The sequence below is a fragment of the Zonotrichia leucophrys genome, chromosome 3, assembly GCF_028769735.1.
Source record: "Zonotrichia leucophrys gambelii isolate GWCS_2022_RI chromosome 3, RI_Zleu_2.0, whole genome shotgun sequence".
Taxonomy (NCBI): domain Eukaryota; kingdom Metazoa; phylum Chordata; class Aves; order Passeriformes; family Passerellidae; genus Zonotrichia; species Zonotrichia leucophrys.
Window position 1 is genome coordinate 70,489,955 of NC_088172.1, and position 16,531 is coordinate 70,506,485.

At 38.8% G+C, this 16,531-nt stretch overlaps 1 protein-coding gene across 3 annotated transcripts in view; it reads right to left on the reverse strand.

The window, feature by feature from the left end:
* Positions 1-422: 422 nt before the first annotated feature.
* BIRC6 (baculoviral IAP repeat containing 6) overlaps positions 423-16,531 on the reverse strand; it is a 175,687-nt gene continuing 159,578 nt past the window's right edge. For all 3 annotated transcript variants that reach the window (XM_064708739.1, XM_064708740.1, XM_064708738.1), the window contains exons 67-74: positions 14,595-14,740; positions 13,639-13,749; positions 12,184-12,401; positions 11,341-11,502; positions 9,950-10,027; positions 5,636-5,824; positions 2,227-2,361; positions 423-1,172 (exon numbers count right to left, since the gene is read on the reverse strand). In XM_064708739.1, the coding sequence (XP_064564809.1) occupies positions 993-1,172; positions 2,227-2,361; positions 5,636-5,824; positions 9,950-10,027; positions 11,341-11,502; positions 12,184-12,401; positions 13,639-13,749; positions 14,595-14,740 (1,219 nt within the window). In that variant the 3' untranslated portion in view covers positions 423-992. The remainder of the gene's footprint in view (positions 1,173-2,226; positions 2,362-5,635; positions 5,825-9,949; positions 10,028-11,340; positions 11,503-12,183; positions 12,402-13,638; positions 13,750-14,594; positions 14,741-16,531) is intronic.

The following is a 16,531-nucleotide window of genomic DNA, read 5'->3' on the forward strand; positions in this document are numbered from 1 at the left end:
CTCAAAAATTAATAACAATGATAGCAATGCATGTTATGTTAAAAGTGAGACTTGATTATTAAATCAAGCAAACTCCTTACCCTTTTAGTCAGGATCTGTGGTTGCAAGTATAAAAATGGAAATAATTCTACACAGTAGGAACTACAGAACATCAGAGTCCTGTGTGGCGTGTCAGTAAGAGTGAGCTGCGTATGTAAAAATCAGACATTTCAATACAGTAAAGACTTTGTTCCAGAATAGCCCTTAAGAAATTTAGAATACTGTTAGTTTGCATAAAATAGCCAAAAAACCCCAACTAATTCAGAAGTCCAAATTTGGCATGAGGTAAAACCATGTGCATTTATTTCACCTGCATTTTAGATTTAGTAAGCATAAAATTAAGTATGTTGACTGTAATGAATTCAGTCATACAAGTGCAAGTCTTCAGCTAGAATGTATTTTATGGCAGTTTATTTAAAAAATGTACCAGTAAATCATAAAAGAGGGATCATGTCCATTTAACGTTTATTGAAGTATACAGGAGGTTTTCTTTAGAATCAAATATGAGCATGAATATATGGCCAAACGTAAAATCTATCAAATTCAGTGAAAATTTTCTGACTTTAAATAGTAGTTGTAAGAATGACCAATATATATTCTTTGTTACAACCGCCCTCACTCTACAAGTAAAAAAAAAATAATAAACATTCAGTAAACATTCTTTCCTAAGGTAGTTTCCCTTATATATCAGTGATTTATCCATTTTTTGTATACATAACTTTTTAAACATACCAATCAGTGGTTCTCACAATTGAAAAATAAAAGCACAAAAAAGTTTACACTCTTGTACAGGTAAATAAAAGATCATTTTTAATTAAACTGTATATCCTTAAGGGCATAGTATAGTTTCAATTTCATTACCTATTACATAATTAACTTCTTACATACAAATATTGACATATTTGGCTTGTGCTTCAAAGCCGTTGTGTCTACAAAGTCCATGTCAATGCAACTCATGACTTGAAATCAGTGGGGACATCTTTACTGCTGCTGGGTTTAACCTGGTCGTGCAACATGGTCTCTTCTGAGCTTGTTGTGGCACTGCATTTTTCTGGGGAGTCATCAGTGTCTGGATCCAATCCTTCAGGACAGGGAAGTTTTAGAAGTTCTTCCCGCAGCTGGGCTGTGTGACGCTGGATACACAAGAACAAGTCAGTGTGGAAGGCCACAGTTAAAACTTTTCACAAGGTTAGACACTCTAAGGCAAAAAGAGGAGTTGGTAGAAAAGGCTTAAATGTACTATTTCAATGTCTGGATCAGCTTCTCCTCTATATTTAAGGACTGGTATTTTCATTTTAGTGAGAGAATAATTATCAAGAGCTGCTGGGGACAAATTAAAGGCGGTCAACAGAACTGCAACCAACAAGTGCCTCACTATAAATGCTACACTATTGGTCCTGCAGCTGAGTCATATCTGTATTCAGGGGTAACAGCAGAAACTGGCTTGGACTTGGTAGGTCATACAGTCAAACCAAATTTATAATGAATTCATGATGAGATCTGTCACAGAGACAGATATGCAGAGATTTGTATACTGATCACAGTAACTTCATTTTGAAGACTGGTGACACTGAAAGAATGGAAGTCTGGCAACAGAAAAAAAGAAGCCTTTCTAAATTTGGGGGCTGCACTTCAGGGGAAATAAAACCTCAAATATTAAAAACAATATAGCCCTGTTATCTATGTGGTCACAAAATACACAAATGGTAATACTTGGCTAGGAAGGCCAAAAATATTTATAATGGTTAGAATGATTCAAGTTAACACAGGATAAAACTGGTCGTAGCTGACCACAGTTTATTAATTGCTTGTCAACTCTACGAGCTTGTTTTCTGGCAAGGAATTGGCTGCAATACAACTTTATCATTAACCCCCACCCACCCTCAGAGTGAACAGAAAAAGCTATTATCACAGAATACTCTGAGCTGTCAGGGACCCACAGCGATCCAGTCCAACTCTGAAGTGAATGGCCCACAGGGGGCCAAACCCACAACTTTGGCGTTACATCAGCACCACGCTCCAACCATCTCGGGGTCACTGCATCCTATACACAGAGTCATAGAAAAAATAGGCAGGACAGGTGCTAAAGGAAAATCCACCTTGTAGTAAAAATAGTGAGGAAGTGGAATGCACACACATTCCTTCTCTTGACAACCAGGAAACTTGGATTTGGTATAAGCATCTCACCTTGAGAGCTGCTGCATGATGGGACATGGTCCTGCCTACCCGTTTGTCACTGCTGTACTGCTGTATGTCTGCTATCCACTCCTCACACTGAGCCATGATCTCCACTCTCTTCAAGTAGAAGTGTTTGTGGATGACCTGCAAGAAAACATTCCCAATGTAACATGGATGGAAGAACCATATATTTTAACAATACCAAATTTGCAAGACCTCTGTGGGTCTAATTGAATATAAGGGAAAAAAATCACTATGAAGGTAATTCAGAACTGAACCAGACTGGAGATAAAACTGGAATTTCTGTCTCTGAGATTTCCAAAATCCAACTGGAAAAAGCCCACAGGAACCTGTTCTGAATTCAGCTGTTTTGGGGAGTCTGTTGGTCTGGATATCTCTTTCAGTCTGTAGGAATCCACTGTTTGTGCTCAGCCTGCCATTTTGGCAGTCTCTTGTGTGGGTGCAGGGTAAACCAGTGCCAGAAATACACCAGCCGAAGCAAAAGGCAGAGCAGAGCGCTGCTCACGTTCTGCAGTTCAAAGCTGGAGGTACTGCGCAGGCACGAAGTTCACACAGGGGCAGAGATACAGACACAGTGCTCAGGCTTTCATTGTTTCCTTTCCTGCCCTGTTTTGCTAGAGAAGCACAGAACAAGCAGGTCCCCTCACTGACCACGGGCTGCCCAAACAGAGAACAGACAAGCAGTGTCACGGACACATTTTATGAAGAATCCTTTCATTAGGATTTTTTCTCCAGAGAAATTGAGAAGCCTCAGATGAAAAGAAAAACAATAACTATCTGCTGCTGCGGAATGCAACAGGTGCATCTTTGACTGGTCCATGTTGGTTGTTTCTAATTAATGGCCAATCACAGTCAGCTGGCTCAGATTCTCTGAGAGTCATGAGCTTTTATCATCATTCTATTCTTTTCCTTTCCTTTCAAGCCTTCTGATTAAATCCTTTCTTCTATTCTTTTAGTATAGTTTTAATATAAAATAATATATATATAATAAAATAATAAATCAACCTTCTGAAACATGGAGTCAAGATTCTGGTCTCTTCCCTGTGAACACCACCACAGAGCAGAAACACTGCCGGGCTACGAGCACAGGAACATCGCGCGCTTCTGCCGAGAGCAGGATCACAGCAGCTGCTTCCGAGGGGATGCAGCCACTTGGCTCTAGGCAGAGGCAGCACATTTGGGGACACTGGAATTGTCAGGCCATGGCAGTTGAGCTGCCCAGTTTGGATGGGAGCCAGTATTTCACTGAAGAGTAATTTTGGTATTGAAGTACATATTTGGGTTTAAAAAATCCAACCAATCAACACTCATACAAAGTTGTGAAACTCTACTTGGTGTTGGCTTTGTCTTAAACAGTTTTCTGAAACTCTGAACACTGAAGGCAACAATAAAACCAAAGAAATTTTATTAAGCATTGAGAGTTCTTGGCCATATTGCAACATAACAGGAAAAATAATTTTTCCCTCTGGAGGTTAAAGAAAATAGCTATCTGTCTAAACAGAAATTGCATACTGAAAGCGTAATTGACCTCAATTCTGGATACATTCCTTAAATCCATAATGGAGCTTGGAAAAACTCCCAAAGACTGGCAGTTTAGATTTCCTGAGCCTACCCATCATTTAAGATACTGGAGACAAGACTCCGATTTTTGAAGACAACAGATCTCAGGATGTATGTTCTTAGACCTCAGTCTTCAGCATGAGTTTGCATCTGTGTTACTGAATTGATCATCACTGTTAAGGTTTCTAAGATAACTGTACAAAAATCCCAGAGGTCTGAACAAAAAGGGAATCTCCCAAAGAAGTGCTCAGATAATCTGAGAGATGCATTTCCATTTGGATGGGGCTGAGGATGGACTCTAGCACTGTTCCAAAACTGCCTTTTTCATACTAGCAGTGTGACAGCTGCACTGCAGAATAAGCACACAATTACTGAGACTCTTAAAGAAAAGTGCAGCAATAATAGCTGGGATTCAGTTACCAAATGGTGTAAGACAGCATATCCTTCACTTCTGTACATGTGAGAAGGAATGTGGAGCATTATTGTCCACTGCTTTCTTATATATTCTTATATATTCAAATAATTTAATCTTACTGTGATTTGAGAATGCCTTTTGCCAAAGTGAAACCATTACATTAGCTAGAAGAAAAATAACTATTGGCAGAAGTTATTGGATTATGTATCCAGATATCTTTATCATGCATGGTCTTCTACTTATTGAGTAGAACATTTAAAAGGTAATTCTGAACCACTACCAGGTTTTATTTCATTAATTCAACATCCCTACATACACTGCACATCCTTTTTTACCTGCATGTGGATAAAAATATAGTTTCTTATTCCACAAGACACAGTAATTTTAATGAAAAAAGGTTTTGCATTCCAAAGGATGTTTTTTTACAATATCAAGGAAGGGATGGGAGATCAACATCTCAGATGCCACACCCAGCAATGTTCACAATCCTAAAACATTTATGCTTTTTCAATATTTTATTATGCAGACAACTGAAGGCATGGGTGATACTGCCAGGTGGTTCCACGCTTCAACACTGGCAACAGCTGTAGTAATTCAGAGCAAATTGAGTTTTTCTGGAAATATTCGCTGGTAATACTGTGAGATGACTCATGTTTGACCAAACATTTTGTATTAATATTCATACAGATTCTCTTAGTGCTTCTTCAGCTCCTTTTCCCTTGAACTCTTGTTGTATATGTTCAATCCCTGATATCTAACTCATCTGCTTTTGGGAAAGGAATTGCACTACAGACACTGAGAAGTCCCTAATAATGAAATTCTTCGAAGATGCTAAATGTGAGCTTTAGTCTATCTTCAGGAATGTAAGCAAATTAGGCAATTTGATTGATTAGAATAATTTTTTTTAAGACAGCTTGAATGCATGAAGGTTAGCATTGCTTCTAGCAGCATCAAGACAGTTGTTTTTTCAAAGGCACAGGTTTCTAGTGCAGATGATATGTGGAATTTCTTTTAAGGTATTTTTCTAATTTGCACTATCTTGGTGTATCCAAAGTGTTTCTTGAAATTTATGATCCTTGGGAAAATACTGCCTGTTATTTATGCAGAGTGTGGAGCATGGAGTGCCCCTTTGTAGGGCTGACCAACAGGTGTTATAAGCCATGTAAGAGGTCCTGCTCAGTAGTAAGAGTGAGCTGATTGAAACATGTTTTATCCAACTGTGCAGCATGATCCCATTCAGGTCAGTCCCACTTTGCCTGCATTCCTCTTTCCCAGAAAAGAATCTGTGAAGTTTGGTGCATCCTTGTTCATTTCAGTCTCTTGACTGAAGGTTAAAACAGACATCTCATGCATTATCTTACCAAATATTTGCATTATTCTTAATGCTCAAAAAAGAGAAATACTGCTTTTCACAAAACCTACCTCCTTAAAACACGGTGATGGATTTCTCATTTGTTCAAGCATTGCCCACTTGACTGTGGCCTGTCGGATATTTCCATCGTATTCCCTGGAGCTCTGGGTACCGCTGGGAGTGCCTCGCGATCGCTCGTAGCCTGGTTCGTTGAAGTACGGTTCTGCCACCAGTATTAGGGACTGCACAGACACCAACACCTGGTAAGAGAAGAAATCAAATATTCAAATTGTGCTGTCAAAGTATTCTTACAAATATACAAAGCTCCTCTTACTTTACAAGCAAAACCATTTCTGTGGCAAAGTACTGCCATTTGTGACACAGGCTAGGTGCAAGCAGGAACATCCACGCTTTCAAACCTAAACTGTCACTACACACAAAAACCACCGAGTCCTGTGGCTCTGTGTTTAGCTCAAACACTGAGAAAATGACAAATGTAACTTAAAACCCTACAAAGCAAACATACAGATATAAAAAAATGAAAGTATTTAAAGGAAGAGATGTCTGATTGTGCCCCTTTGCAAAAGAAAATGTATTTGTCAGCTTCTCAATCAACAATTTTGATTTTTTTCCCTATGGCTGAGCTTGCTAATTCCTGTAATTCTGAACTAGATGGGAAAAAACCAAAGGAGGTAAAATGCCACATGAACCACTGAAATCCTCATCTACATAATCTCCCATTTTTTCTTTTAAATGAATGTTTGTAGCCCTTTAGTTTCAGATTTTACAAACAATACTGTGTCAGATTTTACAAACAATACTGTGTCATATATCAATAAAACAAAACCTTAGTATATTTTTAAGATAAGGAAAAAAATGTTTTCAATACTATATGAACAAAGCACCAACTATTCAGTAATTCAGAAATAACAACTTTCCTGCTTTCTATTTTACTATCCAGCACATGTGTGAATAGATTTTTACATATATTCAAGGCAATTAACTATTTACTCAGCCATTCCTAATAAACCCCAAAGAATTAAACAGATACATAAGGCTCTTAGGTATCCAAATGTAGATGTACTGCATATTCATGATTTGAAGGCTTGCTAGTTTTTCCAATATTAAAGTTTATCCCTGTCAATTTGGTTTTTTTACTACATGAAGGGCAAGGTTTTCTTATGTACTTAGGACCAAGTCCACCAGCAACAATTTTAGGGATTTCAGCTCTGTGACACAAACTTCCAGAACTGTAAAGAATTCAACCAAGATGATTGGAACACTTATATTTTCTCACTTAGTGAAAAGCTGAGGATATTTTGCAGACCTAGGAATGGCATTTCCAGCACTGGGCATACTTAGGTGCAGATACCCAGATGTCAGGGCAGCTGTTTTTGGAACTGACTCTCCTCCCAGTCTAGGTACAACTCAGGGCTTTAAAACATCCCCTAATTTGTGAATTTTGATGTGGAAGACAAGAGCTCTTATTTTTCTTGGTGGAAGCAGAATGTACAGCTCACATCAGACAGATGCCATGCCAGCAGCAATCCAAACTCTGACTCCTTTGCAGGCAGTGCCCTGGCATCCACAGCTGTGCTCTGCGCTCAGGCGTGGCACTCTTCTGGAGTTTCTCCTGCAGCAAAGGGGGCACAGGAGTGTTCCAGCTTCCCATCTTCTCTGTGATGGTTCCTCACTCCACAGACACAATGCCAGATCAGTAACTCCTATCAAAGCAGCAGTCCAAGAGCCAGCTGAATGACACAGGCTACCCTCACTCCCACCAGCACCTCACAGGAACACGGCCTCACTCCTTTAGATGCCATGGCACTTAGCCCTTGTGTGGTGGCTGTGCTTTCATTACAGCACAGACTGGCAGTCTAGGGCAGCCATGTCTCTATCTTGGACTGGACATGCAGCTGTGCAGTGGGAGATATGAACCAACCTCCCCTGTTGGGCTGAGAGGGAAAATTAACCAGGTTTTTCTGTTTCTCAGGCAGGTGCCCCAGGTAGCTGCTGGTACCATGTGCACCATCATCACAGTCTCCTGTACCCTGCCCTGCACTCAACTAGAAGCAGCCACAATTATTTAGTGTTAAACCTTAAGACATAGGTAAATGTATTAAAATGTACAGAATGCACCTCACAGATCAGGTTTCATCAAGCAAATGGCCACATAGCTACCAAAAAAGGCAGAATATTAATGTAGATGTGCTAAGTCATGGTAGAGTGACTTCAGGGCCAAGGCTTTGAGTATGAAAGGTGATCTCTATGGCTTTTACATGTCTCTGGAAGAATAGGCTTTTGCTTTTCAAAAATGTTCTATTTTGGATATTCATATCTTTTCAAAGTAGCTATGGTGGAGAAATTTCACACTGCAGCATTTTACTTCCTGGGCCTGAATAAGCAGTCAATACTTTCAATTATAACTGTAATGAATGAGAAACTATACACCAATCTTCTAGTTTTGCTGGGTAATAAAAATTAATTTCTGAAGTATTTTGGGTGGTCTGATGATAGTTCAATCTCTGAGCCAGAAAAAACATGTAGTGCTTAATTCTTTCCAAGCAATTTATTTAGTCCTACAGCTGTTTTCTATTTCATAGTTGTAAAGTGTTTTTCTACCAATATGGTAGGGATGGGACTTCTTCCAACAGTTTCCTTACTATTCTCAAAATGAAACACTGAAAGAAAGCTTTAAATTATAAACTTCTAAGAAAGCTTTAAATTATAAACTTCTATGCTGCATGTGATTTCTAACTATCAAATCTAACATTTTAATGTAAGAAAAAGAACTTTGGTGAAAATAAGACTTCCTTCTACACTGATTTTACACTTGAAGTTCAAAATTGCAGTTCATCTCTTGATTAAGAATTTGGATCTTGGGAGACTTGCACTCATTAAGGATACCTATCCCAACATGATCCTCTCTCTAGCTGATCTTGAAGCTGAGTGGGAGATTTGCCTGGAAATTCCCTTGATTGTCCTGCCTTTCAAAGATGGGAGCTAATGGCTTTGCAGTGGTACGAGCTGGCTCCCTCAGCTCCCCTGGACTCATGGGGATTGGTTCCATGGACATGTGGGTCCAAGCACCTTCAATACTGTTCCTCTACTGTGGGTAATTCCTCATTCTCACCAACCTCCCTAGTGAGGGCTCAGGGACAAGGCAAAGCAAGTCTTACCCCTAAGAGTGAGGCAGAGGTGACCTCTGCCTTTTCCACGCCCTTGCCAATATGTTTCCTTCCCCTCTGAGCAGCTGGAGAGCCTAAGGAAAGTGTGTTCTTTTGCTGCTGCCATACTTATGAAAAGCTCTTCATGTTTGTCTTCTTAACCCTCAACATTTTCAGTGCCATCTGAGCTTTAGTTTCCCTCATTGCTCTCCTGAATGTTTGGTCAATATCCTTTTATTTTGCATAAGCAGCCACCCCCTCCTTCCACCTTTTCTTGCTTCTCCTGGCAGCTGAGCTTAGGCAAGAGCTCTTGTTTACCCATGCTGGCCCTCTGCCTCGCTCGCCTGACTTCCACACAATGGAAACAGACCATTCTTGAACTGATAAAGTAGGAGACTGATAAATCTGCTCTCCAAGGCCAAATCCTGAACAAGCTGAAACCTGTTCTGCTGAAGGCAGGAATTCTATTATGCTGAAGCTGTGCAGTCTTCTAGGATTTGGAACAGAAATTGTACCTTGTGCTACATAACAATTACTCCAAACTCGGAATAAATTCAGTAACTGCCATAGGAAAGAAGCCATTGCAAGCTTTACTTTTACTTAATGTCTTTGCTTGTGAGTCAGTGCATGTCTGGGAAATAAAGCTGAAAATTATAAGGACTGCATGCCCTAATAAATTCTGCTCTAATGTAACACTAATTGTTATTGAATACAGCATAGCTGCACTTGCATTCCCTTCATCTTTTTTCCTCTACTCAGCTCACCTGCACACTTAGGAGGAGGAAGGCTACAGTCTGCACTTGTACTTCACTTTCTCATCTCTCAGTGTGGAGCCTCTTTTGTCTTCACCATAAAAAGTTTGTGATAAATCCATGAGATAGTCATTTCCTAGTAATTTTTTTTTTAATTTTTGAAAATAAAATAAACTATTTGAAATCATCTGGGCAGAGCTGGTGCAGGAATAAGCTGCACACATGAACAGCTGCTCTTCAAGACCAGATCAACAGAAATACTCATTAGAAAGAGCATTCTGAAGAACCTTTCTCCTCAGCAGTGTTCCTTTCCAAGAGTTCCAAGGACATTTTCTGGACTTTTGTCTTATTTATGCTTATTTGAAGATTAGTCTGGTTTAAATGGTCTAGAAAAGGAATCTTTAGGACTAAGAGACAACTTACTACTCCTAAATGACATTTAGAAGAGAAAGAAGAAATTGCTCACCTGCAAAAAACTTGATGTTTGGGGATTCCATTTCTCTTCTGGTCTCCCATGCCATGTGTTAAGTATGCTTAAGCACACCTGAAAAAGTGACATTATTAATACCACAGACAAATATGATGACAAAATTGCTCTGCATGGACAGAATGTTGGCATTACATTAATTTTTTTTACAAACTTTTTTACAACAGCATTTTAAAAAACAAATTTCCTATCACATTTTCCTTTAAAAAACAAGTTTCCTATCACAGAATCAATGAGGTTGGAAAAGACCTCAGGGATCATTGAGTCCAATCTGTGATGGAACAAGTCCATGTCAACCAGACCAGGGCACTGAGTGCCAGGTCCAGTCTTTGCTTTAAACACCTCCAGGGTTGGTCAGTGACTCCACCACCTTTCCTGGGCAGCCCAATCCCAAGTCTAAACGTCCTTTCTGTGGGCAAATTCCTCCTAATGTCCAACCGAAGACTCTCCTAGCACAGCTTAAGACCATGAGACTATTTTGAAAGGAAAACATAAAAATAATGTGGATAACAAGAACAGCATGCTAATAAATAAATAAGACAAGGCAGATTGCTTTTCCTCACAGGAAACCTATGGATTCTAGTGGTTCCAAAAAAAAAATTATGAATATTATCCAATTCTCTACCTTCTGCTTTAAATACTGTTATAAAACCTGTAATTGTGTGTTTTGAAGACAATCATTCTGCTTAAGCATGTAAAAGGTGGTTTCTGTCTCACATTCTACCAAGAAATTTGAATTATTCTTTAACTTTTGTGACTGATCTGAATGTCAGGGAAGTTTATAGTGTTCTTGAATCTTATTGTGAAATGGAAAAATCCACGACAGGGAAAACAAAGAGACAAAATGAACAGAAGAAACTTAGAGGCAAGTATTTTCCAAGACTTAAAATTAGACAAAGAAAATTGGAGATAAAGTCTCCACTAGGAATTATATTCTGTGTCCACATTAATAGAAAACAAATGGAGAAGAAGAGACAAAGCACTCAGCAAACCTTCAGCTGCAGCTGATATGACCCATACTCTGTCCATGGAAAGGGCATTTCAGCTAGCCAAAACAGATTTCTGACTGGTTCATTTAGCAGAAAATGTTGGAAAAGAACATTTTTCTCAGTCAAAAGTACTTGCTTTTTTGGTCCAATCCAACTCATAAAGGCTGGATCTCCAAAAATCTGCAAGACTATTTAGAAAGGAGGTAATTCCCACTTGAAACTGGCAAATCCCTCTTCATATAATTCTGAAGACTGGTATTAACCACAGAGCTTCCTCCTGTACATCGGGAGTGGCTGATCCATAATTCGATCACAAAAGGAAACAATTTTCATCAGTTTCACTTCCTTTTTACATCTAACACAGGATCCCAGCTGACTTACCTTGCCATCATTGTAGAGGTTTGGATTAAATCTCACACTGTGGCCTCCAGTTGTTTCCAGATTGACAAGTGGAGGGGAATTTGGATAGTCTTGTGGGAAATACACATCAAATTCAAAGCAACCATTTGCGTATGGGGTGTCTGCAGGACCAGTAATGAGAACCTACCAGCATTAAAAAGAGAGAAAGAAAAAAAAAAGAGAATTTAAAATCCCCACCTTTGTATCTATCACACAGTTGAGATTTTGTAAGTTATATGAAGTATTTTATTTCCACCTGCTGTGTAGCAGGAATTATTATTAGATCTCATAATCACACACAGGCTGCTGGTCTGTTCGTTCTGATAATGTGGGTAAGCAAAGCCCTCTGTGAACACTCATTTCTCCAGATTCCAAATGGAAAGCAAGACAGAAGGAGCTGAAAACTCTTTCCTATTGGATGCCATTAACAGAATGGTTTTTCCAAAATACAGGTCCAGAGGCACTTAGTGTACTTCTCCATACCTACTGCCTGCAACTTCAATGGTCACATGCGAAGATATGTTTGGAACATAATGGAGCAACAGCACTAAACTTTTCCCTTTTGAATAGCTGAAAAAGAATGAATCCTGTTCTGTGAAGACTCCTTGGCCAACAGAGCACTCCTGGGGCAGATGGGCTCTCCCTGTCCCTGCCAAGCTGCTGAGACATCAGACTCAGACTCAAATACTACCAATTCCATTAATGCCTGGACAGCAATTAAAGTGGATGTGAAATATTTCTGATTTTCCCTAAGATTTCAGGCACCTTCCTGAACACTTCTCTGCCAAGCTGAAGAGAGAACTAAACCCAGCTTTGCTTCCTTACCTTCATTATGTCGAGCCTCTCCTCGTCACAGCGCACGAAGACGCTGGAGGAGGAGGAGAGTGGCAGGGAGGTCGACAGAGTCACGGCTTCCTGCGCCAGCCGCCGGGCCCTGGCCGCGCTGTTGGCGTCGCTCGCGTTCTTCACCTGAGACATGTAGTGGTAGTTCACTTTAAACACCAGCTTGCCATCGTCATCTTCGGAAACCATTTCAAATGTATCTGGATGAGAAGGAAATTTTCATGTGTCAGGAAAGGAGGGAAGTTTGTAGGGGATTAGTCTTGGATAAAGATTATGAGCATTAAAATTAAAAAAAGGAAAATTTAATTTGCTTCACAATAACTCAGAAAACACTTTTTTTTTTTTTTTGCATTAACAGTGATCACAGAAACCAAAGCATTAACAGTGCTAGGCTGAAACAATTTCTGCAGCTAATTTACAAACTTTTATATGCAACTTGTCAAATATACACCACTCCCAATCTGGAAAGCTACCAGCTATTCCCAACCAGGAACATGATGATACTGACAAATACATAACAATGCTAATAATGGAACCCTTGTGAAGCCAAGTGCCAGTGGTATTTACTTGTGTGCTGGTGGCAATGTTATTGAGGAGCCATGAAAAACTACACTAGAGCTGGTTTTCTTTAATCACTTGCTACACAAAATCTGTAGCACAGCTGCCAGAGGGAAAAGCTCTCACTTCCTACAAACCTTCATAGCTCCTATTCTTGGCATACGCTCCACAAACATTTGTGAGGAAAACCTCTTGCAAATACAACAGCAAAGAAATGTGACTGCAAATGCTGTCACTGCAATGCAAAAAATACTCAGTGAGAATGTTTTTGCAATAGTTTTATAGCTCCTTTTTGGATAAGATACTATTAGTTCTTTATGAATTTTTTTGGTAACACATTCCTTTTAGGACCAATTCCCATCACATTTTCCAAATGCAATACACTGCACTTCTTGAAAAGACACAATTACCTTTATTGCAGCTTCATCTAAAAACACATTTTGATTTGAATTATTTTCTATTTTAAAAGTAACATATATGAGCTTTATATACTTTATATATAGATATATAAATAAATAAATATATAAAGCTCATATATGAGCTTTAAAAAAATCAAACATTTCAATGTAATTTGAGAACTGAAAGACTCAAAAAAATCATTACTGTAATGAAAATATGAACACCATCACATCACTGAATTCATCTGGTCCCTTGAATTACCTTAATGCATGCTTAAAAAATTTCTTATTAGTTCAAAGAGTGCATGAGTTGGTAACCTGAGAATATGGATGTACAATTTTCCTCATATGAAAATTATCAGTGGTCACATATGCAAGACAGTTGTTAATTTTTAAAATAATAAAGGATTCTGTTCCACACAACACACCGTTCTTCAGTGTCTGCTTTCTGAAACACACACGTTCACACTTCTCAACCTACCAAACTGGAGTTTCTTCATGACAGCCACATACTTCTCTTCAAGGGATCGTAAAACAGACAAAGGCTTGGGCTTCACAGCAGCCTTTTTGGAGTATTCAGCCATCTTCTTTTCTGTTGTGTAAAATGTGATTATTTGTAATTAGCTATGTAATTCCAAGAAAAGCACAGCAAATGTTGCCATTTTATGGTTACACTCTTCCATAGACATATCTCAAAATTGGGCATCACTTAGGTTATACAAATCTCTTTCTCACTACTGTATACCATTATCTGAGCAGCTTGGAGTAAATAAAGATCATAATCTCAGTTTAGAAATAAGTCATGACTGCTGCTGCTTCTTTGAATAATCTTTTGTTGTTTCTTTTAATTTTTTTTTTTTAAATTTCAAATAGGAAGTATGACATATGCTTGTGTGGATGGCAATTCCCACATGCGTTCCTGGACTCTCCAAAATCAGGAGCTGATTATACATACCTTTATAAAATGCACTCCCCTGATTCAGCTACTTAATCTTTAGTTTATATTACTAGACAACCAGATGGTCTTTTGAGATTCAACCCATGTTTCAGATTTTAGTTCTGCATTCATCTACTTCATAGTTAATCCAATTAAGAAGATTTAGTTTCAACAGAAAAGTTTTATTACTAAAGGTCCTGTATGTTGTTTTCTTCCAAGAAAAATAATAATAAAAAATGGTGCTACATAATTGTGCAGAAAGCTGTTAGGTGTCCTCTAACTTACTTGAATTATTCTGTTTCCTTCATCAAAACACTTAAAACTTCAACAAGGTTCCAACCACTTTTGAAAATGCAGTCAGCAGCTGGGGACAGGAGGGAAGTGTTTTGCCTTGCCTTTAAGCTGAGTTATGAGTTATGTAAGTATAAGTAAAGCCATATAAGTAAATGGCTGCACAACAGGCAAACAGCAGCAGCACTTACAGGAGTGTGTGTGCTCACCTTGGTTTGCCTGGCGCAGGCTGGTGGTGGCAGCATAAACGATCTCTGCGGTCTTTTGGATGTCTGGCACCAGCAGGGTCAGTCCCTCTGGCTCCTGATCAGAGCTGTCTGGTTTTACTCCTGCTTTAGCCTTGTCTTTTTTAGACCTGCATGGGGCAAAAAAATAGGATATAACATGAGAGAGTATCTTTCAACCAGACAGACAGTATCCAGTGCATCTGTCAACAGGGAAAAATACCAAAGGTAATGGATTGAGACTAAACCAAGCCTTCTGAAACGGAATGTGTCTCTGTACCTTCAGGTTCGTCACTGAATGAAGCAACCAGCAGTTCCCACACTGAACACGCTGCCTTGATTTGACAGAGGTACAGCTGGTATGAGCAGTGAAAATAGGAACACAAAGCCAGCAATTGCAGTACAGCAGTTTCTGCTTCAACATTTCAGGCCTACCCTTCAGGCTGACCTGATGTCTGCACACCTTCAGGAAGGATTAGAAAACCTTACAAAATCAATCTAACAAAGATCATGTCATGAATATGCATTTCATCCTTGCAGATCCTTGTGCAAAACTAAGTCCTAAATAGGTGACAAAATGCTCCTTCCTGTTACACAATACACTAGCAATTACTGAAAATACACTAATGATAAAACTCCAGGAAACCTCCAGTAAAAATTCACAGCATGTAGATGAACATCAACCCAGGCACCACAGGACTGTGGGTCAAATACAAATTTTGTCTCTGCAGTTCTCTTCTGGGCTACAGAAATGTAGAGCTTTTTTTTCAATAAGGAGTTTAATGTAACATAATTTTAAGAGCCTTAAAATATAAAAAACATCTAGGTTACATCGGATGTTTATGATCTGCAAATCAAAACGTCAATTTAAACATCTCAAATTTTTCTAATTATTTGAAAATGCACCACATTTTCAAATAAATGTGCACAACACTGTTGTTTGATAGAAGCTAGCTGCACAGTAATCATACATTTAAATCTTTAGATTGTGACAATCCAGTCCTTACCAGCACAGACAGTCAACTGCTGAAACGAGGACAAGGGTATTTGATACTAATGTAACCTAAATGTGAGTATTTAAAAGCTTCTGTGTTTTGAGAGCTAACATAAATTTAAACTGTCATCCTGCAAAACTTGGAAGATTTCAATGCTAACAGCTCCCAAATTATTTTACAACAATTTCTACTCATTTTTGTTTCAACAGCACTTGCTCGTTTTGATACCCAAACAAGTTCAACAGCCAAGATGAAGTGGTTTGCTCTTTCTCACTAGCAAACCAAGAAACTATCCACATGAGTAAAACCAGCAATTTAATGTTTTGATATAGCAAACATATTTTACCAACTAAAACCTTTCTGTGTTTTAATCTAGACTGAAATTGTGCATAATGAATGACTCTCTAAACTATTCAGCAGAGGTGATTACAGTAGTAGTGAATATGGTCTCTGAACTGTACCTAATCAAATGAGAATATCCCTAGAGAGCATTAATAACAAAATACATTACTGTAGCACGGTCCATTTTCCCTGCTCCAGATTTAATCCAAAAGGATGTTAGCCCATGGCAGACTTCAAGCTATTCTGAGCTTTCAGATACTCAAAGTTAGGAGGAATTGGAGGCATCACATCCAGCCCCAGGTTGCATTTGAAGAACATTGTATGACAAAAAAGCAGCAGCTGCATCTCTCATTCATACTTTCCAATCCTTATTATTGCATTTTTCCTTGTAGAAAGCTAGGCCAATATTTTTAAAATAACATACTAAGCACCTTCAGCAATACATATTCAAACCTACTAAACCTCAGTGATAACCTGTTTTAACATCATGCACATGCTAGCAGCTACCAGTCCCTAGAAAGGTATACAGATTTAGATCTGCCTGCTATTGATGCAGAAGCCTTAAGCTATTTGCTACAAAACCCT